Here is a 24480-nt window from a genome sequence, read left to right as displayed (position 1 = left end):
TCATGTGATCCATTCATCCATTGCACCTCGGAGATCACTTAATTGCAACCGTTGCTATTAAAAGTTTATTGTGAACTGCTGAGCCGTGCCGCCCGCTGCATCCTCTCCTGGCTGCACGTGCTGCATGTAGCCTGATAAGGACTGAATGATGGTAGTGAACCTTTGTTGAAGGGCTTAAGGATTAATCCCCATGTTTATGTGAGACCACAGAACCAAGCCGACTCTCTTCATTTACTGTAGATCTGCTGCCTAATGATGCCTGCTGCTTCTTTAGCATATCTTATATGAGGTGAGCCATAACAGTCGACAGAAGCAGGCCCAGGAAACAAGCATGCTTCAGAGAAAATCATCTTTCCCTATGTAAATGTAAGCTGTAAACATAAATGCACACCTGATGCTGTGACCAGTACTTAGGCGTCCATTTGCACATCTGTTAGAGCAGAATCAGTGCTATCATATAGACACTGAGATGATTTGAATGTGATTCATCCTTCTTTCACTGAATAAAAAGCCTAAAGCCATTTGAAATGCAGTTACCTCCCTCCAAACCTTGTTTAGATCAAATTTGCTACCATGGATTCAGTCAGGAAGGAAGTGTAAAATGCAAAAAAACGACGTGGCTCTGCATTTCACTTAGATTTAATTTCATCATTCTGAAAGTGTTGCTTAATCTAATCACTCAGTCCATATGTGCCGCTGAATTCCAGCCACCCACGGCCCCAGCCAGCTGCATGCAGATGTAAACTGGTGGTAAGTGGTGGGCAGGGAGGGATAGAGGGAGCGAGGGCTTAGAGAGCGCACGGAAAGAGGGCACGGAGAGATTACAGGCTCCCATCCATATGGGCTGGAATACAGTTCTGCTTTTTTTTAAGAGGTGGGATTACACAGCAGTGCTCTTAAAGCCCTTTAACTGCAAGGGAATTGATTTCTGAAAGGTCTGCGCTCGCACAGAAGGAGATGCAAGAGGCCGTGTAGTCAGAGTAAATATAGACCAATGGACTAAAGAGTGTTTGCCTTCTGGGTTAAAGATCAAATCGTTTGCAGGAACCATTCCCAAGATCTTATGCCCAAAATAAATCAACAGGTTTTGTTGTTAAAGAAACAATTCTACAGTTAGGAAACATTATTACCACTATTACAGCTGTAAACAGGCCAACCTTCAGTTTGGCTAGGCTCCTGACAACCCCAGATCACGGGCCCTTCACTGCTGAGACTTATTTGAGATATCAGTGTATGTGTGCTGGATCAGCAGCATTGCTGCTAGCATCTTAGCTAACGGTTTCCTCAATAGAGCTGGAAAATGTCGAGCTTTTATTTGGTTCTGTTGATGAAATTATTTATTTCAGCCATTTTCTTAAACCCCTCTTAACCACTTTTCCCACCCATTTTGCTACTTTATCAGCCATTTTTAACACATTTTGCAGATTCTAACCCATGTTTGCCACTTTTAACCCATTTTCCCCACTTTTTAACTGCTTTTCACCATGTTTTTACCACCCATTTTTGCCACTGTTGACCTCTTTTCACCACTTTCACTAACAGTTTTTGCAACTTTTAACCCATTTTTGCCCCTTTTTAACCACTTTTCACTACATTTTTACCACTTTGACTCCACATGTGTCACTTTAATTTCTATTTCAACACTTTTCCTGCATATTATTGTCACTTTTAAGCCACTTAAAAGTGCCACTTTTAAATCCTTTCCGTCACTTTGACTGCATAATTCAGCCACTTTCAACCCATTTCTGATACTTTTAAGATCCCATTTAACTACTTTTCCATCACTTTTTGCCACTTAACTCCTTTTTTAGGCCTTATCAATCAGTCTAGCCACTTTTAACCTTTTTTTTTTTTTCCTGCTGCTTTCTGACCATTTTGCCTGTTTTCGCCTGTCAACCCATTCCACCTCTTTTTTGTCCCTTTAACTTATTTGTGCAACTTAAAGCCCATATAGCCCATTTTTTATTCCTAATAAACCACCTATCTTACGCAATGTTGCCACTTTTGAGCCATTTTGCCACTTTTTAAACCCTTTCAACCACTATTTCTCTTTGTTTTTGTCAATTTTAAGGTCTCATTTCACAACCATTTCTGCCTATTTTTTTGCATTTTTAATTGCTTGTCCCAACTTTTTCTTCCCATTTTTGCACTTTTGACCTATTTTTTCCACTTTAAACCCATTTATGCTCTTTCATTATCCCATCCCACCACCTTTTCTGCTCCTTGTTGCCACTTTCAGCCTATTGTTGCCTCAGTTAACCTATTTTTTCCCATTGTATCACCTCTTTTTCTCTAACTGTTTTTCTGATTTAAACTGCATTTTTTACTCCCATATTTTGCCACTGTAAACTCAATTTGCCACTTTTAACTGCTTTTCACCACTTTTTTCTGCCAATTCTGCACCTCGATCCAACCATGCCCACTCTCTGATATGGCTGGGTCACTGAAAGCTCATTGAATGGATAATTTAATTCATGAATATCAATGCAAGTGTGTCAGTAGCATTTACCTCTTTTTAAAGCTGTAAACAAGTAAACAAGTCACTGTTGAGTTAGTATGTCTCTACAAAGTTGCTTCAGTTTCTTACCTTGTTTTTTCTGGCATCCTGACTTCTACAGAGGTCATAGCTGAGCTCTGAAGCCAGAAACTATTATCCATACAGGTTAGTTCAACAGGCTTGTCCACACAAAGGGTTTGTGTTTTAAAACAGCCCCCATCCCACAAAGGCAGCCTTGAACTCCACACTTAAATAGACATGCAAAGTCAGATCTCTATAAGTTCAGAGCCTTTTTGCTTCTTGTTTTTTCCTCTCTGAGCTCCATCAGGCAGCTGCAGACAGAAACTGAAAGCGGATCAAACATGTAGGAGGGAAACTAACATCTTAAAAAAGGAAGAAAAGCATGTTTTTTAGACTTTTCGTGAGCAAAACTGACAAACAAACTGAGAAATAGATCCATAAATAAGCACTCTTACAGTTACAGACTTATAGTTTTAGTATTAGAAGCAAGTTTAGGATTAAATGCTTTGCAATCTAAGATTAAAAAAGGAAATCCTATAAAGCTTTATGTTATTGCTGTGAATATTCAACCTCTTAAACAACTTCTTCTACTATTTAGCGGCTAATGCCCCCTTCAGGACAACAATTATTTATGTAAGGGGGAATAAAATGATAAACTATGATTGAATTCATCTCATTGTTTTTGATACCCAAGCAAAGGGGGATTTATGGCTGTCTTGTCACATTATTACCTGGAATAAAATTGAAAATTTATTGGCGCTCTTCTGCTGTTTGGCATTTTATTTGCTTATTGACTGGCTGTAAAAATATCAACATATCTACTGAGATAGAGCAGCAGTCCCCCTTATGAATTATTCAAAGGTTGCTCTTGTCTTTGAGCCTCTTTGACCGGATTTAAACCATGGAATAATCTAGAAATACCGGCATTTATCTTTAACAATTAGCATATAGATATATCAATAATATGTGTTGCTGTTCTTAAAGCAAGTTTCTATTAAAAATGCATTATGTGAATAATGAGGCCTGAATTTATTCACAAGTTTTTCTGCAAAATGCATCATCTAAAAACAATCCCAAATGTTAAATGACGATCATTATCTTCCAACTTAATTTGATTATAAATCCATCCTCAGACAAGCTGCAGACAAACTTAAAAATGGACTCATTTGTAGATAAACTCTTCTAATTCGCCTCTAACAGTTTCTGAGGGGCAGCCGGCTCGTTTCTGCTTCAAAGATTCCCACTCATCACATCCAATCAGAGTGGAGGGCGAGACCAAGGGGCTGTAATGAGCCAGTTTGGACTCTGGTTTGGGTTTGATTGGCCTTTGCGTGCAGCCATTACTCAGTTCTCTCTTTCTGTGCACGTCCGGTTCCAGACTGTGTAAGAGTGATACAAGTTCTGCCAATAGCATCCACACGGTTATAAAAAGGGTTATTGAAGCGTTTTTAGGGGAACGGGGATTTAGTGAGACCTTTTGGCCAGACAAATTACAGCATGAGGGGAGAGAGGAGGCTTCCTTTATCTGTAAAACGTCTGAGTAATGCATGAATATAGATGCTATCTTACATGCTCTGATGAAATATGATGAAATTTGGATCGATAAGATGCAAGAACAGATAAGACATCGGATGAATTAAGTTTGATGATATGTCTTTTGTTAAAACTATGAGGGGAAAAAACATGAAGTGGGCAAGTTTTGAGTTGTGGAGTTTTTCTAACTCGCATATTAATACACTGAATTATGATCATACTACACACAATATGCATAGATTTTTAGTTGGAATTAGTGCTCATTCATTCTGTAGAGCATTCATCATAAGTAGCAGCACACTACCCTCTTTAATGAACCGTTTAGCCTCAGCCGACAGACATCACGGTAACAGTACATACTCACAGTCCGCACACAAACAGTTTGGATTAACGGGTAGACACTAGCAGAGTCATATTTGCTTAAAATCTGGAAATACCACTGGATCTTGTGAGTGGACATGGTTCTAGGCTTCTTCACATCTTTTTCACCCCTTTGTTTGTCAGTGCAGTCACACTCAGACACCTTTGGTGGGCGCCAAAGTGCACCAAACTGAATTCCAACTTAAGGTTGCTTTAGCAACCTTCTTTTTTTTTTTTTTTTTTTTTTTTTGAGCCAGTCAGAGGTGGACTTGCTGGTATGTTTAGGGTCGTTGTCCTGCTGCATAACCCAAGAGGACATGAGCTTGAGGGCATGAACTGATAGCCGGACGTTCACCTTCAGGATTTTCTGGTAGACAGCAGAATTCATAAACTTGCAAAGCAGATGTATACGCCCGTTTCTGGGTTTCTCACTGGTGAATCCATCTTGCAAAGCTCCCGTCTGAACTGTTTGGGCCTGGTTAGAAAGTGACAGGACCAATCAGTGTCGAGGGGCAGTATATTCAGGTGCAGTAGAGTCGTGACGTTAGCGAACAGCGACAAGGGGCCAGTGCAATAATGCCAGAAGAGTTTAGCGTGGATGCTGTTAAAGCGCCAGTTTTGTCAGAACTTGACGACATTCCTTCGTTAAAAGAAGAACAAAGAACAGCAGTGAGTTGTTTTCTTTTCAAAAACGCCAAAAGTCGTGTACTGACATGTCTACAATCGCCATGGTTAACCTCCAAGTTTTTTTCACAGGCTCTGCCCTTTCCCAGACACTGGCTATGCAAGGTTTTCCAGATGGATGTGTGAAACGAATCCATCTGGCATGCCAGGTTACAGAATTCATTGTTTCATCAATCACAGCAAGTGGTCCAGGTCCTGAAGCAGCAAAGCAGCCCCAGACCATCGCACTGCCACCACCATGTTTGACTGTTGGCATGATGTTCTTCTTATCAAATGCTGTGTTAGTTTTACACCAGCTGTAACGGGACACACACCTTCCAAAAAGTTCAACTTTTGTCTCGTCAGTCACAGAAGATTTCTCCAAAAGTCTAGGGGATCATCAAGATGTTTTTTGGCATGTGAGATGAGCCTTTGTGTTCTTTTTTGTCAGTAGAGGTTTTGGCCTTGGAACTCTCCCATGATGCCATTTTTGCCCAGTGTCTTTCTTATGGTTGAGTCATGAACCTTGACTAAGGCCAGTGAGGCTGGCAGGTCTTTGGATGTCGTTTGAGTTCTTTTGTGACCTCCTGGATGAGATGTTGACGGACTCTTTGAGTCATTTTGGTTGGCTGACCACTCCCGGGAGGTTCACCACTGTTCCCAATTTTCCCCGTTTGTGGATAATGGCTCTGACCGGTTTCGCTGGAGTCCCAAAGCCTTAGAACTTTGTCCGACAGCTTCTATTTAAGTGATTTCTTCATTCATCAAATCTGGAGGTAATCATGCCTGAGTGTGGCCAGTGAAATTGAACTCTGCTTTCCAAGAAATGTGGTTAATCACAGTTAACTCATGATTTAACAAGGGGGGCAATTACTTTTTCACATAGGGCCAGATAGGTTTGGATTTTTTTTTAGCCTTAATAAATAAAATCATCATTTAGAAATTTCCTTTTGCATTTACTTGGGTTGTCTTTGTGAGATATTAAAACTGGTTTGATGGTCCGAAATATTTAAGTGTGATAAATACGCCAAAAAATGAGGAATCAGAAAGGGGGCAAATACTTTTTCACAGCACTGTATATGGAATACTATAGGTATATATCTGCCCTTGTATCAATCATGGATCAAAATCTTGCCAAATTTAGAAGCATTTTAAAATACATAATCTGTCAGAGTGATCTGCACCTCAAACAGCTGATCTGAATGATTTGGTTAATGGCAAAAAAGCTGGATTCACAACCACTACTTTGGCTACACATTATCGTGGTTATTCCTCCCATCTGACCACTATCAAAACTCCAAATATGTGTTCCAATAATTCAAACCCACACGTTTGCTGAGTACCCAGTAGCTGCAATGCATTCTAAAGGGTTTCCTGGAAAGTGCCTCGGGATCTGTCCGATGGAAAACCCTGCTCTGTGTGTATAAATAGAAACACATGGCCTGAAATATCAAATGGACAAGTTACTCAACCAGGGGCACCAGTGAGCAGGGGTCACATCAAAGGGGGTTTGGGGGATTATGGGTATTTACGGCGGCGAAAGAGTTGTACAGCACAACAACCCCATCTGAGAGCACATGGAGCCTTTGCTGCTCAGTGTGGCGTGCCAGGATTGCACAAGCTCCCGCTGTCATGAGACCAGAACAAGTGACTCAGCTTAACAAGAGGCATTCTGGGATTTTAATTTAACTCCATACAGGAGACGCAATCATCATTGTAAATATCCTCAAACAACCCTTCTCAATGCATTCCCTGATCAGTGAAAGTAAGGCATTTGCATTCTTAGCAGGAGTTTGGTTATTGATGAGACCCTGAGGAGCCTGAAAATTTAATGTGGCCTCAAGTAAACAAAGATTTGTGATAAAAGGAAGCACGGAGAATCTCTGAAGGAAATACTGATGATTTCTGCTTGTTTGAATAATAAAAGACTCGCTAAAGGCAAGACTCCTCAATAAAGTCCAAAGGATGATTAGGTGTTCAATGCTAATTTTTATTTGAAAGTTCTAAAATATCAAAGGTGCCACGAATTAATGAAAAATGTATACTTTTGGCAGGTCTATGTTTTTTTGCTTTCACTTCCAAGGGTTTTAGTGGGGTGTCAGACTGAATATAAACCTGATTTCATCAGCAATAAGATTGAAGATCTGGGGACTGCCAGACATGTTGAATCAATAAATCCCTTCAATGGAAAGATCTCAAAGCAACACATCATGGATATAAATAAATTGTCAAAAAAGTCTCATCTGTCAGTCTGTAAAAGACTACAAAGTATTTTATAAGGTGTTGGAACTCCGGAGGAGCATGTTGAGAGCCATTGCCCACAAACGGCGAAAACCTGGAACAGTAGTGAACCTTCCCAGGAGTGGCCAGCCTACCAAAAATGACTCCAAGAGACACTGACGACTCATCCAGGATGTCACAAAAGAACCCAGAGTTACATCTAAAGACCCATGGGACACAATGAGAGCTATTACCCACAAATGGAGAAAACTGGGAATAGTGGTGAACCTTCCCAGGAGTGGCCAGCCAACAAAAATTACTCTAAGAGTGCACTGACGACTAATCCAGGAGGTCACAAAAGAACCCAGAACAACATCTAAAACACCTTCAGGCCTCACTTGACTCAGTTAAGATCAGTGTGTGACACTGGGCAAAAATGGCATCTATGGGAGAGTTCCAAGGCCAAAACCACTGGTGACAAAAAAGAAACACAAACGCTCATTTCACATTTGCCTAAAACATCTTGATGATCCTGAAGACTTTTGTGAAAATATTCTGTCACTAAAGTTGAAAAGTTTGGAAGCTGCTACATCTTTTCCAAAATTCCTCAACAGCGATGTGTAACACCTACTGCCCATTGGTTGCAAAGTGTTTGCTTGCAGTAGGATTCCTAAGGCTTTAGGACTCCTGTTTACCAGTTGAGAGCTATCAACCACAAATGGAGAAAACTTGGAACAGTGGAAGACCTTCCTAGGAGTGGCCTACCCAAAAAAATTGTAAAGATTCGTAAATTATAAGATATAAGAGACCTAACATGCTTCTATTGTTGTCAGATTAATCAGCGTGCTGGTGCAAAAAAGTGATAGTTTATGTCTGGGCTATCATTAAAAACAACCATGACAACAAGGGGTGACAAAATTACCTAAACTTAAAGTTCCTGATGGGAGATTTAAAAGTAATGCAACCAAATCAATCAATGACATTTGGTGCTAAAAAAGTAGTTTGAGTTCAGAAGCAGTGGAAGTGAGTGCAAAAAGTAGCTTGTAGTCAAAACAATGTTGTAATCCTGATATAAGGGCATAAAAGACAGAAAGATAAGAAAAAAAGTAGTCAAAATATATTTGATAGCTGGGAAAACAAATTAAAATTAAATGTATGTATGTCCTCTTTAAGCTTACAAAGATAATGTTTTCTATGAGAGAGAGTTCCCCTATATGTCTGTGGGGTAATTTGGGTCCAAAAGAAAAAACAACAATAAGGATCTGACTGCATCTTTATTAGCTTTAGCGAGCACCAACATGGCTTCGCTAGCTATGTAGTTGACCTTACTAAAAAAGACATTACCCAATGTGGCTACCATAACTTTTGCTAAAGCTCAAGATAAAGCGAGAAACCATTTGCATATAAACTCATAAAATGGGTCTAGCTTGAGCAGACTTGTATAATCTAAAGTAGCTAACATAGCTTTGTTAGCTAGCCTTCTGCATAAGCTGCGTCAGAATGTTTTCATGGAAGAAAAGCTTTTTTTTTTTTCCTGTAAGCAGACTTCTTACCTGGTTTTATTTAACGTTTTGTAATTAGGTTTTGCAGGTTGGGTTTTAGACTTTTAACTTTTGGTAGCCTTACCCTTAACCTACGAAACCGGAAGTTGAATCCGATCATTTTGAAAGTTTTAGCATCTATTTCCGTTCTGATAGATGTGGCGTCTCACCTTAGTGGTCTGCAAAGGGGCAGGGGTTATCTGAATAACAGCTATTTTTATTCAAGTCAATCCAATTAACCCTTTACCTACTGAGCTGGCGCCGGCACTGTGTTTTTATATGTCCTGAGTATTTTTACCGTAACTCTATCAAAGTTTGTCCGATCAGAAAAATTCCAACGGTGTTGGAAAGCTGAGAATTGTGGGCATGCGCACATATATGGTTCATTATGTTACTCGCAACCATATGACATGGGCATTCATAGTAAAACACCAAAAGTATCACAAGACCGCGACACAGATTCTCACCACTGTAACTCCTGGAAAGTTTGCTCAATCTAAAAAGCTCCAATGCTGACAGAGAGCTGAGAATCTGTGCTTTCCGGCAATATATGATGTGTGGTATATATATTTTGGTAATGTTGATCAGCACCGTGAAAACAGCAGCTTTGGCAGAAGACGAGTGAGGAGGGAGAGTGAAGGAAGAGAGTAAAAGGAGAGCGAGCGAGAGTGGTGTTTTGTTTTCAAAAATAGTGTTAGATAGTGGCATTTGTGCGTGTCTGTCGTGCAATAACAATATGTTACTTGAGAATGTTGGGAATGCATTTTTCCACCTTTATTTGCACTAATTGTCGCCTATGTATATAGTTATCTTTTGCACTGTGTTTTGCACACCCAAAGTCCTAGACTCAAAAAATGACTGGTGATTGTTCTAAACATGTATAAGTTCACATTTCAGATGTCAAATCAAAACTTCATGAGCAATAACAACATTTCTTTTCATAAAAGCCATGAAAAACAAATCTGTTTTTGTATTTTTCTTCTTTTAAACTGCTGACAATTTCATATAATGTGCAATAATCATTAACCAGATGCTGAAAAGTCAAGTCAGTACTCCTGGGAAAAGGGACCAAAGCTCTCAGACTTAGGGCTTTTCCTGACTATTTTACAGCCATAATAACAAAGTATGTCCAAATCGCCATTTTTAGACTCAGTAGGTAAAGGGTTAAAGCTAATTATTGTCAAAATTATGCCAAAATACTTTTATAATATCCCACTTTTAGCTGGTTTGCAGGTTTTAATGCAGTTTTGGAGTTATGCAACACTTCTGCCTGTGTATCAAAGCTCCTCCTGCTTCAACCACATCCAGTTCATAGTTCGCATTCCTTAAGGGAACTGTAAGGATTGCCGGCTTGAAGTCCCCCTTAGTTGGCTCCACTACTGATGACGTCGCTCAAAGTTGTGTAGTAGTTACGTGTCTCACCTGCAGGATAACACCGGAAGAAGGAGCAACGTGTGAAAGTTTCTGCACTCTAGAAACTTCTGCAGTAGCTCCTGCAGCGATGCACTCCCAAATCAAACAAATCCTCCGCCTGAACCCCTGCTCCTCTCTTCAGAACAGGAGGGCACTCGGGAGGAAACTGTGGACTGTCTCAGCTGCACAACAACAAGGCTTACGAGCAGCAGGATCACATTCATGTGCAGATTTGAAGAAGTATTTCGCCCTGCAGTGTTGTAGGAACTATGCATCCGACTCAGCGTATAACAGAGCCTTCGCCTCAGCGAGGGACAACCCCGAGACTTTCTGGAGTGAGATGGGACAGGATATTAACTGGTTTGAACCATGGAGTAAAACTTTGCATGTTGAGGATCCAGTCTTTCCAAACTGGTATGTATCTGTGTACGCAAACAACACTCGAATGTGACAAGGGGGGGGGGCTGCATTTGAAAAGGGTAAACAACTTGGGTTTGACTGCCACCTGTCTCCAAGTCAAAGCCTAACTCAAAGTTACATGAAATCCTTAAAAGTTTAAGGGTTTAAGGGATACAAACAGAAAGAAAATTAACTTAAAAGAATGACCATGACTTTCTAACAATTCCATAACACAATAAAATCATAATAACAGCTGAAATTTCTGCAAGAAGTTCAATAGAGGGTTATAAAGATTACATATTCAAGATTTTACTTTCCTTTGCCCCAGCACTTTCTTCTTTTTAAAAATAGTTGGCCGAACTTATGGATTGGTTTCATGCAGTTAAACTTGTACTCAATATTGTTGAAAAGAATGTTAAACTTTTGATTAAATGCAGTTTGTACAATCCCTGGACACCCAGGATAGAAAGAACAAGTCCAATGCCTCCAACAAAGCTAGCTGATAGATTGTTGTCGCCATTTTTAATATTGCATTGAAATTTTAAAGGTTAGGATACCAAAATTGAAAACCTGACCTGCAAAACCTAATTACAAGACATTTAATTAATCTGAGTGAACAGTCTGCTTACAGGAAAATCCTCGTCCTTCATGATAACAGTCTAATGTAGCTAAAGTAGCTCCATTAGATACATAAGCTACATAGATAACAGCTACATAGCTGAAGCCAAGAAAGCTCCTGGACATCTATACTAACGGAGCTGATATTGCTAGCTACATAAGCTACATTTTCACATTATCTATGTAGCTATGTAGCTATGTTAACTTCAGCTAAGGTAACATTGCTGCCAAGATAATGTGGCTACGTAGTTATGTAGCCACATTATCGATATAGCTTTGTATCTATGTATCTACGTTAGCTTTAAGTACATTTGCTAAAGCTAACTAATCTACACTGGCGTATCTAGTAATATTATCTATGTAGCTATGTTAGCTTTAGCTAAAGCTAATGATGCTAGCTAAAGTTGGTTACATCTGGCCTTTTTGTCTGTTTTATTTATTAAATGTTTTCTAGCCTGTATTGTTTCACAAATCACAGCAAATTTCCCCCAAAATTTCCAGTGAAACTCTCCTGAATGAATATATTTCTCAATTTTTACATACTAAATTATTTAAAACTTCCATGCACATTCCCCAAAATGTTTAAACAAATTCACTAAAATGTCAAAAAAAAACCAAACAAACAATCAAAATAAATAGCAGATTCCCAATATATTAAGCAAATTACTTAAACATCAGTGGGCATTCCTGACACTTGTCTGTTGTAGAAAAGCCAAAATGTACATGCAGGTGGTTGATATCTTGTTCTCTACTTGTTCACATTTTACTTGATGTTTGGGGTTTGTACATGTCAAAGGAAGAGTTAGTTATGGTGGTTATCTTTGTTTACCTCATATAAACTTGTTGAATGACAGTGCTGTATCCTTGGACTAAACTTTTAATGCCTTACCTGATGTTTTTTTAGATGCAGGCACAATTTAAATGCGTGGCAGCCTACATACATACTCCTGCGCTGTGAATGTAATGGAAAAGAAAAATTTCTGGAGGTGTTTTTTCCTGAGAAAATAGCAAGGTGGCAGAAGCTGTCTAAATCTCATACTGTTTAAATGAAGGTATGCAGCCAGCGTATTCCTCTCTGTCTGGCTTCCACAACAGCAGTTTCCCAGACACCATCTGCTCAACCTGCTCTTCATCCATATGCACAGCAGCAGAATGGCATGAACATGTCACTTTATCGAGTGTGCTGATGTACTGTGTGCTGCCGGCAGACATAAACTCGTATGCTTTTGTTGGAGTTCATTTGGTCAGGTTGTGTTTCAAAGTATTATCCAAGATTCACAGTATGCTTACTTAACATGTTAATTAAGGTTAAGGCATTGTCAAATGCCAAGTCAGCAGCTGCCATGCCATGTCATGTCAAAGCCTATTTTTGAACCTATAAGTTGTTTGTTGGTTAATTTTAGTGCATTCTAAAAGTGTTCAGACCCCCCTTACTTTTTTCAATTTTGTTATGTTGCAGCCTCATACTACGATTGATTGTTTTCTCTCATTAATCTACACTCAGTACTCCATCATGACAAGAGAGTTTAAGAAATTTTGCAAATATATTAAAAAGCAGCCTTGAGGACATACCAGCAGAGTTCAGAGACAGGTTTGTTGCAAGGCACAGACCTGGGGAAGGCTACAAATACATTTCTGCTGCATTGTAGGTTCTGAAGAGTATCGCGGCCACCATAATTCTCAAATGGAAGATGTTTGGCACAACCAGGTCTCCTCCAAGAGCTGTTCTGAGCAAACTGAGCAATCAGAGGAAAAGGGCTGTAGTAAGAGAGGTGACCAGGAACCTGTTTGTCACTCTGACTGACCTCCAGAGATCCTGTGTGAGAAAGTTCTGGAAGGGCAACCTGCATGACCTCCACGGATCTGGGATTTATGGCAGAGTGGCTAGATGGATGACTCTCTTCAGTTTAAACACATGAAAGCCCGCTTGAAGGACTCTGAGGCTGTGCAAAACAAGAATCTCTGGTTCTGAAGAAACCAAGATTGGCCTCAATTTGAAGCGTTATATCTGGAGTAAACCAGGCACCATTTATCACCATGCCAACAGTGAAGTATTGTGGTGACAGCATCATGCTGTTGGGATGCTTTTCATCAGCAGGGACTCGGGGACTGGTCAGGGTTGAGAGAAGGCTGAATGAAGCAAACTTCAGAGATTTCCTCTGTGAGAACCATTTCAGCAGTGCTCAAGACCTCAGACTGGGCCAAAGGTTCACCTTCCAACATGACAATGAACCTTCACACCTAGCCAAGACAACACAGGAGTGGCTTAGAGACAACTCTGTGAACCTTGACTTGAACCCTATCGAACATCTCTGGAGAGATCTAAAAATGTCTGCCCACTGATGATCCCCATCCAACTTGAGCTTGAGAAGATTTACAAAGAAGAATGTTAGAAAATCCCACCAGGTGTGCAAAGCTTGTTGCATTATGTTGCAAACAGACAAGGCTGAAATTGCTGCCAAAGGTGCTACAACTAAGTAAAGGGTCTCAATACTTATGTCAATGTGATATTTCATTTTTCTTGGTGATGCATTTAAAACATTTCTAAATTTCTGTTTCAATTCTTCAAAGAATGTTAGCATCTGGCTACAACATTACAAAACTGCAAAAGTGAAGACAGTCTGAATACTTTCTGTATGTGTCTCTTTCAGGTTTGTTGGAGGTAAGCTGAACATGTGCTACAACACTGTGGATCGACATGTAGAGAGCGGCCGTGGTGAGCAACCTGCCGTCATTTATGACAGCCCAGTGACTGGAACAAAGCAAATCATCACTTTCAGAGAACTACAGGACCAGGTAAATCTTATTCTTACAGGCCAAAGACACAAGAGCATTAGTGCTGGATCTTAAAACCTGATATTTACTGCCAGGATGCATGGTAGAACATTAACTCTGATGCATGCCAGCAGCCTACAGCTGGGTTTCCTCTCTGAAATTAGAAATTGCATGACAGTAAATACATTTTTTTATCCCTCAGCTGAGACAGTTGGCCAAGTTATTCTCTGCAGTGGCGTCTGTATGGAGCCAAAATTAGCATAGAGGACAGCAAAACAACAAAAACATGGAGAAGAAAGTAATTAACTTGATTGACATTTGGGCAGATGCTTGAGTTTGAAGCTTCAAATGCAAGTGTTATTATCAGACTGTGTTCCAGTTGAACAAACACTTAGCTACAGCTCTTATTAGTTTTTCTCCCCATAGACTAAAAAGTAATTAAATGTAGCTTACAAAAATAGAAAGAGCTCATTAAATTGCCTGATATTTTTCAATTCATGTAGTCAGTAATGGATTCATCGGAACATAATGTGATTTTTAGGAATGAATTATTAGGGAATGAATGAATGGATAATTGCACACTGTGTCTTTTTAATGTCCCTGATTTATGCTGACATACAGTGTCTGTGCCCCCTTCCTGATTTCTTATTTTTTTTGCATATTTGTCACGCTTAAGTGTGTCAGATCATCAAATGGATTTTAAGATAAGACAGTTTCTGCAGTTTCTAAATGATCATGATTTCTTTAATTAGGAGAAAAAGCCATCCAAACCTACCTGGCCCATTGTGCAAAAGTATTTGCCCCATAAACCTAAGGTTGTTCCACCTTGCAACCGTTGTTGGTTTTAACTGGCAATGAATCTTTGGCATCATTGTGGGGGAATTTTGGCCCACTCTTCTTTGCAGGATTCTTTTAATTTGGCCACATTGGAGGGTTTTCCAACATGAACTGTCAGTTTAAGGTCATGCCGTAGCATCTCAATCAGATTTCAGTCTAGACTCTGACCAGGCCACTCCAAAACCTTCATGGCCTACATGGCAGAAAGAAAAGCCCAGAGCAGAGCAAGCATCATGACAACTTCTTCAAATCTTTTGTGGCCTCCTGAATGAGTCATCAATATTCTCTTGTAGTATTCTTGGTAGGCCGACCCCTCCTGGGAAGGTTCACCACTGTTCCAAGTTTTCCTCTTTTGTGGATAATGGATCTCTCCATGGTTTGCTGGAGTCCCAAACCCTATCTTCTTTGGTAACCTTTCCAGACTGATAGATGTCAGTAACTTTGTTTCTCATTTTTTACAAAGGCATTTCTAAGGCTTTGGGACTACGGTGAACTACAGTGAGAGCCATCATCCACAAATAGAGAAAACTTGGAACAGTTTTTAGTTATTTTTTATTTGTCTTCAATTTTTCAGACAGGTTCTATTTCAGTTATTTCTTAAATTCTTCTCCCTTGGGGTACTTAAGGTTGATAGGCTAGTCCTGGGACGGTTCACCGCTGTTCAAAGTTTTCTCCATTTGTCGATAATGGCTCTCACAGTGAGATGGAGTCCCAAAGCCTGGAATTGCTTTGTAACCCATTGTTTAAGTGATTTCTTGATTCAATGGGTCTGGCAGTAGGGTGTGGATATTGAAATGAACTCAGCTTTCCAAGATATATAGTGCATCACAGTAAATCCATGATTTTACAAGGGGGGGCAATAACATTTCACATAGGTCCATTCAGGTTTGGTTGGCTTTTTCACCTTAATAAATGAAATCATCTTTTGAAAATAGCATTTCGTATTTTTCTTAGGTTTTCCTCATCTAATGTTACAATTTGTTTGATGATCCGAAACAAGTAGAAAGTATGGAAAATATACAAACAACTAAGAAATCAGGAAGGGGGAAAATACTTTTTACACAGCACTGTATTTTTTATAGTAGTTTAGAACAATTAAGATGGATTAATGCAGACAATTAATAGAATTCAGAGTGATATTCTTGGCAAAATAGCATCCTGAGGGACTCTTCATCCCCTCTTATATTTCTTCATCTATGTTTTATCCAGGTGTCCAGGCTAGCAGGAGTCTTAGTGAAGAACGGAGTGCAGAAAGGCGATCTGGTTGTCATCTATATGCCAATGGTGCCACAGGCCATGTTCACCATGCTGGCCTGTGCACGGATCGGTGCCACACACAGCCTCATCTTTGGCGGCTTTGCCTCCAAAGAGCTCTCTGTCCGCATCAATCATGCCAAGGTTAGGAAGAAAAAAAAAATCTTGTTACTCACCTTGTGGTTGAAATTTATCTCATCTTGAGCCGTGACAACAGAGCAACATGATCTTAATTAAATCAGAGTCACTCTCCAGGGCACCGGCCACCTAAGGACAAGCTGATGCAATTTTGTTCTTTCCTCGCACTGAAATAAAGCCAGGCAATAATATGCTGGCAAATAATGATTTTACAATCCTAATTTTCATGTGGTGTTTGTAATATGCACCATTCATCTTGCATAATATGTGAAACACTGCCAGCCAGAGGTGCCTGAGGCATCTTTGTTTCGTTAAGCTCCAAATGAATCATACAAAGCGGAAAGCGCTCTTTCTTTCTTTTTCCTCCTGCAACCACACACTTGAATATGATGTCAGAGCCATCTGCACAAAGATTTTTAACAGAATTGATGGATTAATGTGATATTTTGATATGAAATGTTTCTGAAGATGCGACCACTTTTGATTTATGTGTTTATACAAAATAATTTTATAGAGCTGCTGTATTATTCACCTGCTAGCAGCTGCTTTATCTCATATTTAAACTCTTGTTTTTGAGGTTCATTTGCAGTGACAGTTCATTTTACAGAGTTATTTCAGATGAATTGATAATACAGGATGAAGAATGATGCTCTTAGGAGTCATAGAAATTGATTTCTTTTTTGTTTTCAGCAGTAACACTGATAACAGGGTATACTTTTTAAGCAATAGTAACAGTAGGAATTACAATCCATCAAAAAGTTTGGGTGCTGTGTGAAATGTAAGTAAAGCAGAATGCAAAGATTTTCTCATTAGCCCATAATTTATTCACAACAGAATATAAATCTGATGTTAAAACAGAGACATTTTACAATTTTTACAAAAAATATTATTTCATTTTGAGCTTTTGAACTCCCCTTTTAACAACAGTCTGTAAATTTCTGGTATTGTCTAACAGTCTGGACTACAGGCAGGCCAGTTTAGCACCGGGACTCTTCCACTGTGAAGCCATGCTGTTGTGATGGATGTGGTATGTGGTTTAGCATTGCCTTGCTAAAATAGTCCAGAAAGACACGTTGTCTGGATGCAGGCCTGCCAACAGAGTTGGCTGGGCCCTTGAGAATCCCAATTAATGGGCCCTCCCCAGTTGTGATTTCTTGATGATTCAGTGCATAGATACTAGCGCTTTTGCTAACATTGACTTCATTTTTGGGATTAATAAGTGTGTAAAGCTATTATTGGGTTCTGATGTTAGTACTCTTTATTTGTGCTCATTTTAAACTCATTTCACTACTTCTAAGCCAATTTTGCTTCTTGGCATCATTTGCCATCATTTTTGTTTGCAGCTTATATCCCATTGTTGTTGCTTTTCACCCATTTTTGCAACTTCTTTATTGCAACTTTTTACCCATTTTTTAAAGATGCCCATAACTTTGTTTCTCATTTGTTACAAAGCCATTTCTAAGGCTTTGGGACTCCAGTGAACCACAGTGAGAGCCATTATCCACAAAAAGGGAAAACTTGGAACATTTTTTAGCTATCTTTTAGCCAACTTCACTTTGTCAGACAGGTTCTATTTCAGTGATTTCTCTACCTGCTTAGCTCTTGGAGTACTTCAGGTAGGAAGGCCACTCCTGGGACGGTTCACCACTGTTCAAAGTTTTCTCCATTTGTCGATAATGGCTCTCTGTGATTGGAAGGAGTCTTGAAGCCTTGGGAATTGCTTTGTAACCCATTATTCAAGTGACTTCTTGATTCGATGGATCTGGCAGTAAGATAAGATATTCCTTTCAGGCTGGGATGTGTCAGTTGAAATCGAACTCATTTTTAACCCATTTCACTACTTTTCAGCCAATTTTGCTGCTTTTTTGGCATCATTTGCCATTTTTGTGCGTAACTTGTATCCCATTTTTGTTGCTTTTCACCCATTTTTGCAACTTCTTTTCACAACTTTTGCCCATTTTTTTAAAGATTTATTTTGGGCTTTTTGTGCCTTTGATAGAGGAGGACAGTGGATAGAGTCAGAAACAGAGACAAGAGAATGGGGAGAGATATGCAGGAAAGGGCCACAGGGCAGATTTGAATCCGGGCCGCCAGCACCAGGGTGCACCTTTAACCACTAGGTCACCTTTGCCCTCTTTTTATCCATTTTTACCACTTCTTTTGTCACTTTCAAGCAATTGTTGCTACATTTTACCCTTATTTGCCAATTTTTTACATTCTAACCAATAGGGCTGGGTATTGCCACTGATTTCCTGAATCGATTCAGTTTCGATTCACAAGGTCCCGATTCGATTCGAGTTCCAATTCTATTCAATTCAATTCAATATCGATTCATTGGGGGGTCTTAGAGAACTAATGGCAGAAAGTATATTTTCAGTTGAATTATTAATAAGAAAGCTAACTAGGCCCAATATTTAAAATATTAAAGTTCACACTAAAACTGACCCCAAACTTGTTTCCTAAAAAAATACTTTTTATTGACCAACACAGTTGATCAATCAACATAATGAAGTGCAACATAGACTTAACAGTCAGTAATAAAAGCTCGATCTTTGAAAAAAAATGAATCGATATCTAAAATTCAAACAAAAAATCAATCTGAATCGGACAATCATTTTTTTGAACCCAGCCCTACTAACCAATTTGTACTGTTGTTTACCTGTTTTGCCATCTCTTTTTGCTACTTTTTTTTTTTTTTTACCACTTTTTGACAATTGTTTATTGCTTTTCATTAAAATTGTCTTCTACTGGCATCTTGACTTTTGTGCACTCCTTTTAAACCCCTTAGGAGACGGTGTCTCTGGTTTTCAAAAAGAATTTCAAATTCTGATTTGTGTGACCACAGAACAGTTTTCCATTTTGCCTCAGTTTATTTTAAATTAGCTTTAGCTCAGAGATAACAGCGACGTTTCTGGATCCTGTTTACATATGGCATCTTCTATGCGTGATACAACTTCAGCTAGCATTTCCTGGATGATACAGCCAACTGTGTTGACAGACAAGGATTGATGGAAGTGTTCCTGAGCCTCTGCAGTGATTTCCAGTACAGAATCATGCTTGTGTTTTATGCAATGCTGTTTGAGGGCCTTAAAATCACCACCATCCAGATTCTCTGAATATTTTGATGCTATAATGTACTGTAAATGGTGGGTATTCAAAGTCTTAATAATTGTACATCTAGGATCATTTTTCTGGAATTGGTCCACAATTTCTAGATGCAGTTTATTTCAAATTGGTGAAACTCTTTCCATCTTTACTTCTGGGAGACTCTGCCTCTCTAAAATGCTACTTTTGTTCCCAGGCTTGTCACTGACCTGCTGCCATTTGACCTAATTAATTTGACAGTGCTCCTCCAGCTGTTTTTTTATTAGTACCACTTACTTTTCCAGCCTTTTGTTGCCCCGTCCCTACTTTTTGAGATGTGTTGCAGTCAACAAACCCAGATATAGCTAATATTTTTCATGAAATGTCTTATTCTAAACATCTGATTTGTTCCATATGTTCTATTGTGAATAAACTATGGATTTATGAGATTTGCAGATCATTGCATTCTGTTTTTATTTACATTTGATACAGCACCCCATCTTTTTTGGAATTGGGGTTTTACATAACTTGACTAAGAGGAAGATTAGTAACTGTAAGTCCCTTTTAAGTATGCACTCCTAAAAATGTCCTTTCCTTACTTGAATTAAGCTTGACCTGACATTTTAATGAAGTCCACGGTTAAGTATGATGGGATCTTTCTCCTCTTTTTGTAATATTGCTTAAGAAACAGTCTGATGCTGCAGGATCTTAACATTTTCACACACTTGAGTTCTCACTGAGCTTCTCTCCTTTTCAGCCCAAGCTGATGGTTACAGCCTCGTTTGGCATCGAGCCAGGCAGAAAAGTGGAGTACATCCCTCTGGTGGAGAAGGCCTTGGAGCTGAGCTCTCACAGGCCCTCAAAAGTCCTCATCTACAACAGGCCTAACATGGTGAGAAGCACGGAACAACACGGCTCTAATTTATTCAATTTCAAGTGTGTTTGTCACATTTAATAAACACGGTATAATCACGGTGAAATGCTGTTTTTTTCTGTAACCTTGTATAGTTGAACAGAGGAAGTGAGAAATAAAATAACAATAGATTAAAGAAGTCAGTCTTAGTAAATGTCCTTGTTTAGGTCCTTGATTCCTGAGGGTTTTATTCTCTAGTGCTGTCCTGGTGAATCTGCTCCCTTTTCTAAACCACTGAAGGAAGAAAGGACCTTTATCCGCTTGATTGGGAAATGTAGCTATTCCTTTCTATTTATAAAATTACTTACATTTAGGTTTATTTTAGAATGTTTTGTTTTTAGTGGAGGGTAGGACAGTGAAAAGAGTTGGAAACTAAGGATGGAGAATGGGGAACTTGCAGGAATGAGCCAGATTTGAACCTGGGCTGCCTGCTTGGAGGATTACAGCCTTTATACATGCAGACATAATCACTAGGCCACTGGCAAAAGGACTATAAAAAAAGCTGTAACAGTGTACTTGCTTTCAAAACTCATACATATAACTAGTCTCTGTTAGAAAAGCCTGCAGAATTACATACAAATAAAATCGTCCTTCATTTTCATTTGACTCTATATCAGTTAAAGGCTTAATATACAGTGTATTCATAAAGTATTCAGACTAGGGCTGAACAATTCTGGGAAATGATCTAATTGCAATATTTTTTGTAGTTTTTCCTAGCATTATGTTTGCTATTTTTTCAAGCTCTTTATCTTATGTAGTTTTCAATAAACACAAGTAATACATTATTCTATAACCAACACAATAGATGAAACGAGGGCTGAACAATTTTGAAATGAAATCTCCTTTTGATTATTTTGACTCTTTGCAAACTCAGATTTCAGACAAAAGAAATATTGCACCTCCTGAATTTGAAAATAGCAGCGGGCCATATTGCGATTAAATCTAAATTTCAATTAATTGCCCGGCCCTATTTCAGACCTCCTTCACTTTTTATAATTTCATTTCAGCCTGATGTTATAGTAAAAAAAAACAAAAACACAAACATTTTTATTTCAACAAGTTTCACTCAGTCTCAGTTTGCTCATTTTTAACATTTTTAATAAATTAGCAAAAATATCTAGAACTCTATTTTCACCTTGTCGTGATGAGGAACTAAGTGTAGATCAATGTGAGATAAAATAAATGTAAATAATTGTGACATCAGGCTGTAACAAGACAATGAAAAAGACAAAGGGAGTCTGAATTAGGCATGTGCACGGTTAATCAGTAAAATGGTTAAATTAATTTATCATATTTGCTGGTGTCGAATTTATGAGTCGGTTAGACTAACTACCTGTCATTTTTTATGAACACGGGCTTGAAATTTTGGTCTATAATGCTCTGTTAAACTGTAGTAAACCTCCCGCCACAAGAGGCCGCTGTAGCTTCAGTTAATGGCCGCTGCCTTCCTGTCTGACACTTCACCGGATGTAAATATGAGGAGCTCAGTGGTAGCTTAGCGGTTAGCGTGTAGTATGAACAACGTGGTAGGACTGTATTTTAAAGTAGTAAATGGAAATAAAGTGGTATGTAGGAATGAAGGCTGTCGGCGCTAGCTTGTAATGTTAGCCACGCTGTAGAGAGTATATCCTAACGTCACACCCGCTAACACAGTGACCCTGTGAGGAATTTGACTGTTTTCAAGGAATTTTCTCCTATTTAGACGGTTAAACGAAATGTGAATGAGCATTTAGCTCAATAGGGAAATAGACGCCTAGGAACATCCTAACCTGAAGTGAAAAGAGACCAACATCAAAGCACGATATTAATCTGCAAAGAGGAACAAAGGCTTGCATCAGAAAGCTCTAGACACTCTTTGCTCACCTTTGGTTGGAGCAAAACCACAACACTGTGGAGTGTTGCAGACATTGTATGTGGAAATTGTGGGTTAGCTTGCTCCTGCACTCTAAGATGATGCTAGCTTAACAAAAAGCCTTCACACCTACAGCTCATAGCTTTGCTGCTATCAGGGTGAAGCATTTCCAGTGGTAAAGATGTTATTTGGATGTCTTTATTCAACATATTGTTGATGAATACTGTCATAAAGTGTGTCTTGGTTCTCTGTAGGTGGATTTATTCATGATTCTGTGACTCCTCTCTGATGAACATTGGTTCTGTATGTGTGCACACATACCCACATCCTTTACTTCATTTAGCATAAGTCTGATACAGAATGGATTAAGTGTCTTTTAAATGTAAATGTATGTAAATGTAAACTGTGAGCCTGCTGCTTATTTGACAGTATGTTAATGTATCTGTTATGTCAGCCATATGTAAACCTGTTACCTCTGAGTACAGCTTCTGTCTGCTTCCCCAATGCTCATGTTTACAGAATTTAACTTATAGAGCATTTAAATGCATTAGAAGCAGAAGAAATTTAGAGGACTGTGTCCAAGTCTGTGCAGGAGTGCAAGCTTGTATCACTGTACTCCAGATCAGGAGAGGAAGTGATGTATATCTGGTTCAAAGCAGATCACATAGTGACAGCCAAAAGCAGCCTGACTTAGCTGGAAGCTGCTTCAGCTGTATGGAACCCAGCACGAAAATATGCATCAATAAGCTGAAATGTGCTTCACCTTTACTGAGACATGAAAGAAAAGCTACGAGTAAAGAGCCTGGGAAAGGAAAATATACTTAAATTGATGCCACAGTGCAGTCCTCATGCTTCCTCAGTTATTTTCTTGCCTCCATGTCTCAGCTTGAAATTGTTCAGTTTCACCATGCGCCTCAGTCTGACTCAGAAGTGTTCTTAAATTAACATAAGGCAGTATTTTTTATCTGCTTGGATACTCAAGTGTTATCTGCAGTATCAGCGGATGATCCACTGAATTAAGAGATCCCTATTTCAGAAGATACTCGTTGGACATGAGGCAGCTATCAGCGAAATAGTTTTCACAGGAAATTCAATGCAAAACTCTTCCCCCTTAAAATCATGAAGCACCACTTTGAAGGTGGCAGCGGCTGCCTAATCAATTACTGCATTCAGTAAGCAAGGGGCTGTGGTTCTGTATAACACAGCTCCGACATGAAAGGCTTGTTCAATCAGCTGCAGTTCTCTGCGACTTGGCTCCCTGTGAAAAGCTTTTAAAGAAGCTGCAGTTCTCATTGGCTGTCTGTCCTCTGCCTCAAGAAGAGGCTGTGTGACGCTGAATGATGGCTCAGTCTTCAGTTCACGCTTTGAGAAGGAAAGAAAGAAGTAAGCCGGGCTTTTTCTTCAGCCTCCTGAGTCGATTTAAATGTTAATGATAACAGAGTATCAAAGAGTTTTACAGAAGTAACAAAAGAGATGGATGTAAAGGGCACTGGATCTGACCCCAGTACAAGAGACGGTAAAGACAGAGGAGAGATGGAGCAGAAACATCTTCTGAAGCAGCACAAAACACAGTTAAATACATGTTTTGCATCATGGCATACACAAGTCACTCTCAACAAGAAAACAGGGAACAGAAAAGCATTGAAAACTATAAATATATGATACCTTTGCCTATTGAAGTATGAAATACCTTACTGAAAAATTTGGACTATACGCTGCAATGGTATATTAGACATCCTCTCTCTTTGGGGGGTCTCCCAGAGGGAAAAAAGGTTTGAACTTTACTTCTTGACAATTTCCATTCCATTCAGTTGTTTTCTTCAAGTCTATAATGTTTGCATCTGTTTTAACCAGTAGAAGCAGTACACAATGACTGTGGTAGATTTCAATCTCGTTAGAGCTTGAGCAATGTGATAGTGTCAGCTGCATGCACTTGCAGTCATGACATTGCATGTCTCAGCACTTTATACTAGTACTGTGTAGTGGTTGCATCAGTTCACTCACCTCCAAAAGTATTGGAACAGTGAGGCAAGTTCCTTTATTTTGCTGTAGACTGAGGGTTCGACATCAAAAGATGAGACATACGAGAAGCTTTTATTTCCATGCATTTACATCTGGATCTGATACAGAAGATAGTATTATTCATAGCAGAACACCACATTTTTAGGTGAGCAAAAGTACTGGAACATGTGACTGACAGGTGTGTTTTGTTGCCCAGTTAAGTCCTATCACATTGATGGGTATCGCTGAATATCAGCGCTCAGTTTCAGATTTGGGTTTTGCCAGAAACCCAAATAGAAAGACTCTAAAACGACTGTTAGTGACAGCAACAATCTCCAGAGGGCAGGAATGAAGACTTCAG

The 24480-nt window shown here is 39.2% G+C and overlaps 1 protein-coding gene across 1 annotated transcript in view; it reads left to right on the top strand.

Moving 5' to 3' along the window:
* Nucleotides 1-10170: 10170 nt before the first annotated feature.
* Nucleotides 10171-24480, top strand: part of acss3 (acyl-CoA synthetase short chain family member 3) — a 98904-nt gene continuing 84594 nt past the window's right edge. Inside the window, exons 1-4 of the mRNA XM_041780672.1 lie at nucleotides 10171-10662; nucleotides 13917-14061; nucleotides 16087-16275; nucleotides 20111-20245. Coding sequence (XP_041636606.1) covers nucleotides 10337-10662; nucleotides 13917-14061; nucleotides 16087-16275; nucleotides 20111-20245 — 795 coding nt within the window. The 5' untranslated portion in view covers nucleotides 10171-10336. The remainder of the gene's footprint in view (nucleotides 10663-13916; nucleotides 14062-16086; nucleotides 16276-20110; nucleotides 20246-24480) is intronic.

The sequence above is a fragment of the Cheilinus undulatus genome, linkage group 23, assembly GCF_018320785.1.
Source record: "Cheilinus undulatus linkage group 23, ASM1832078v1, whole genome shotgun sequence".
NCBI classification, from domain to species: Eukaryota; Metazoa; Chordata; class Actinopteri; order Labriformes; family Labridae; genus Cheilinus; species Cheilinus undulatus.
This window is presented reverse-complemented; position numbering and strand designations above follow the sequence as displayed.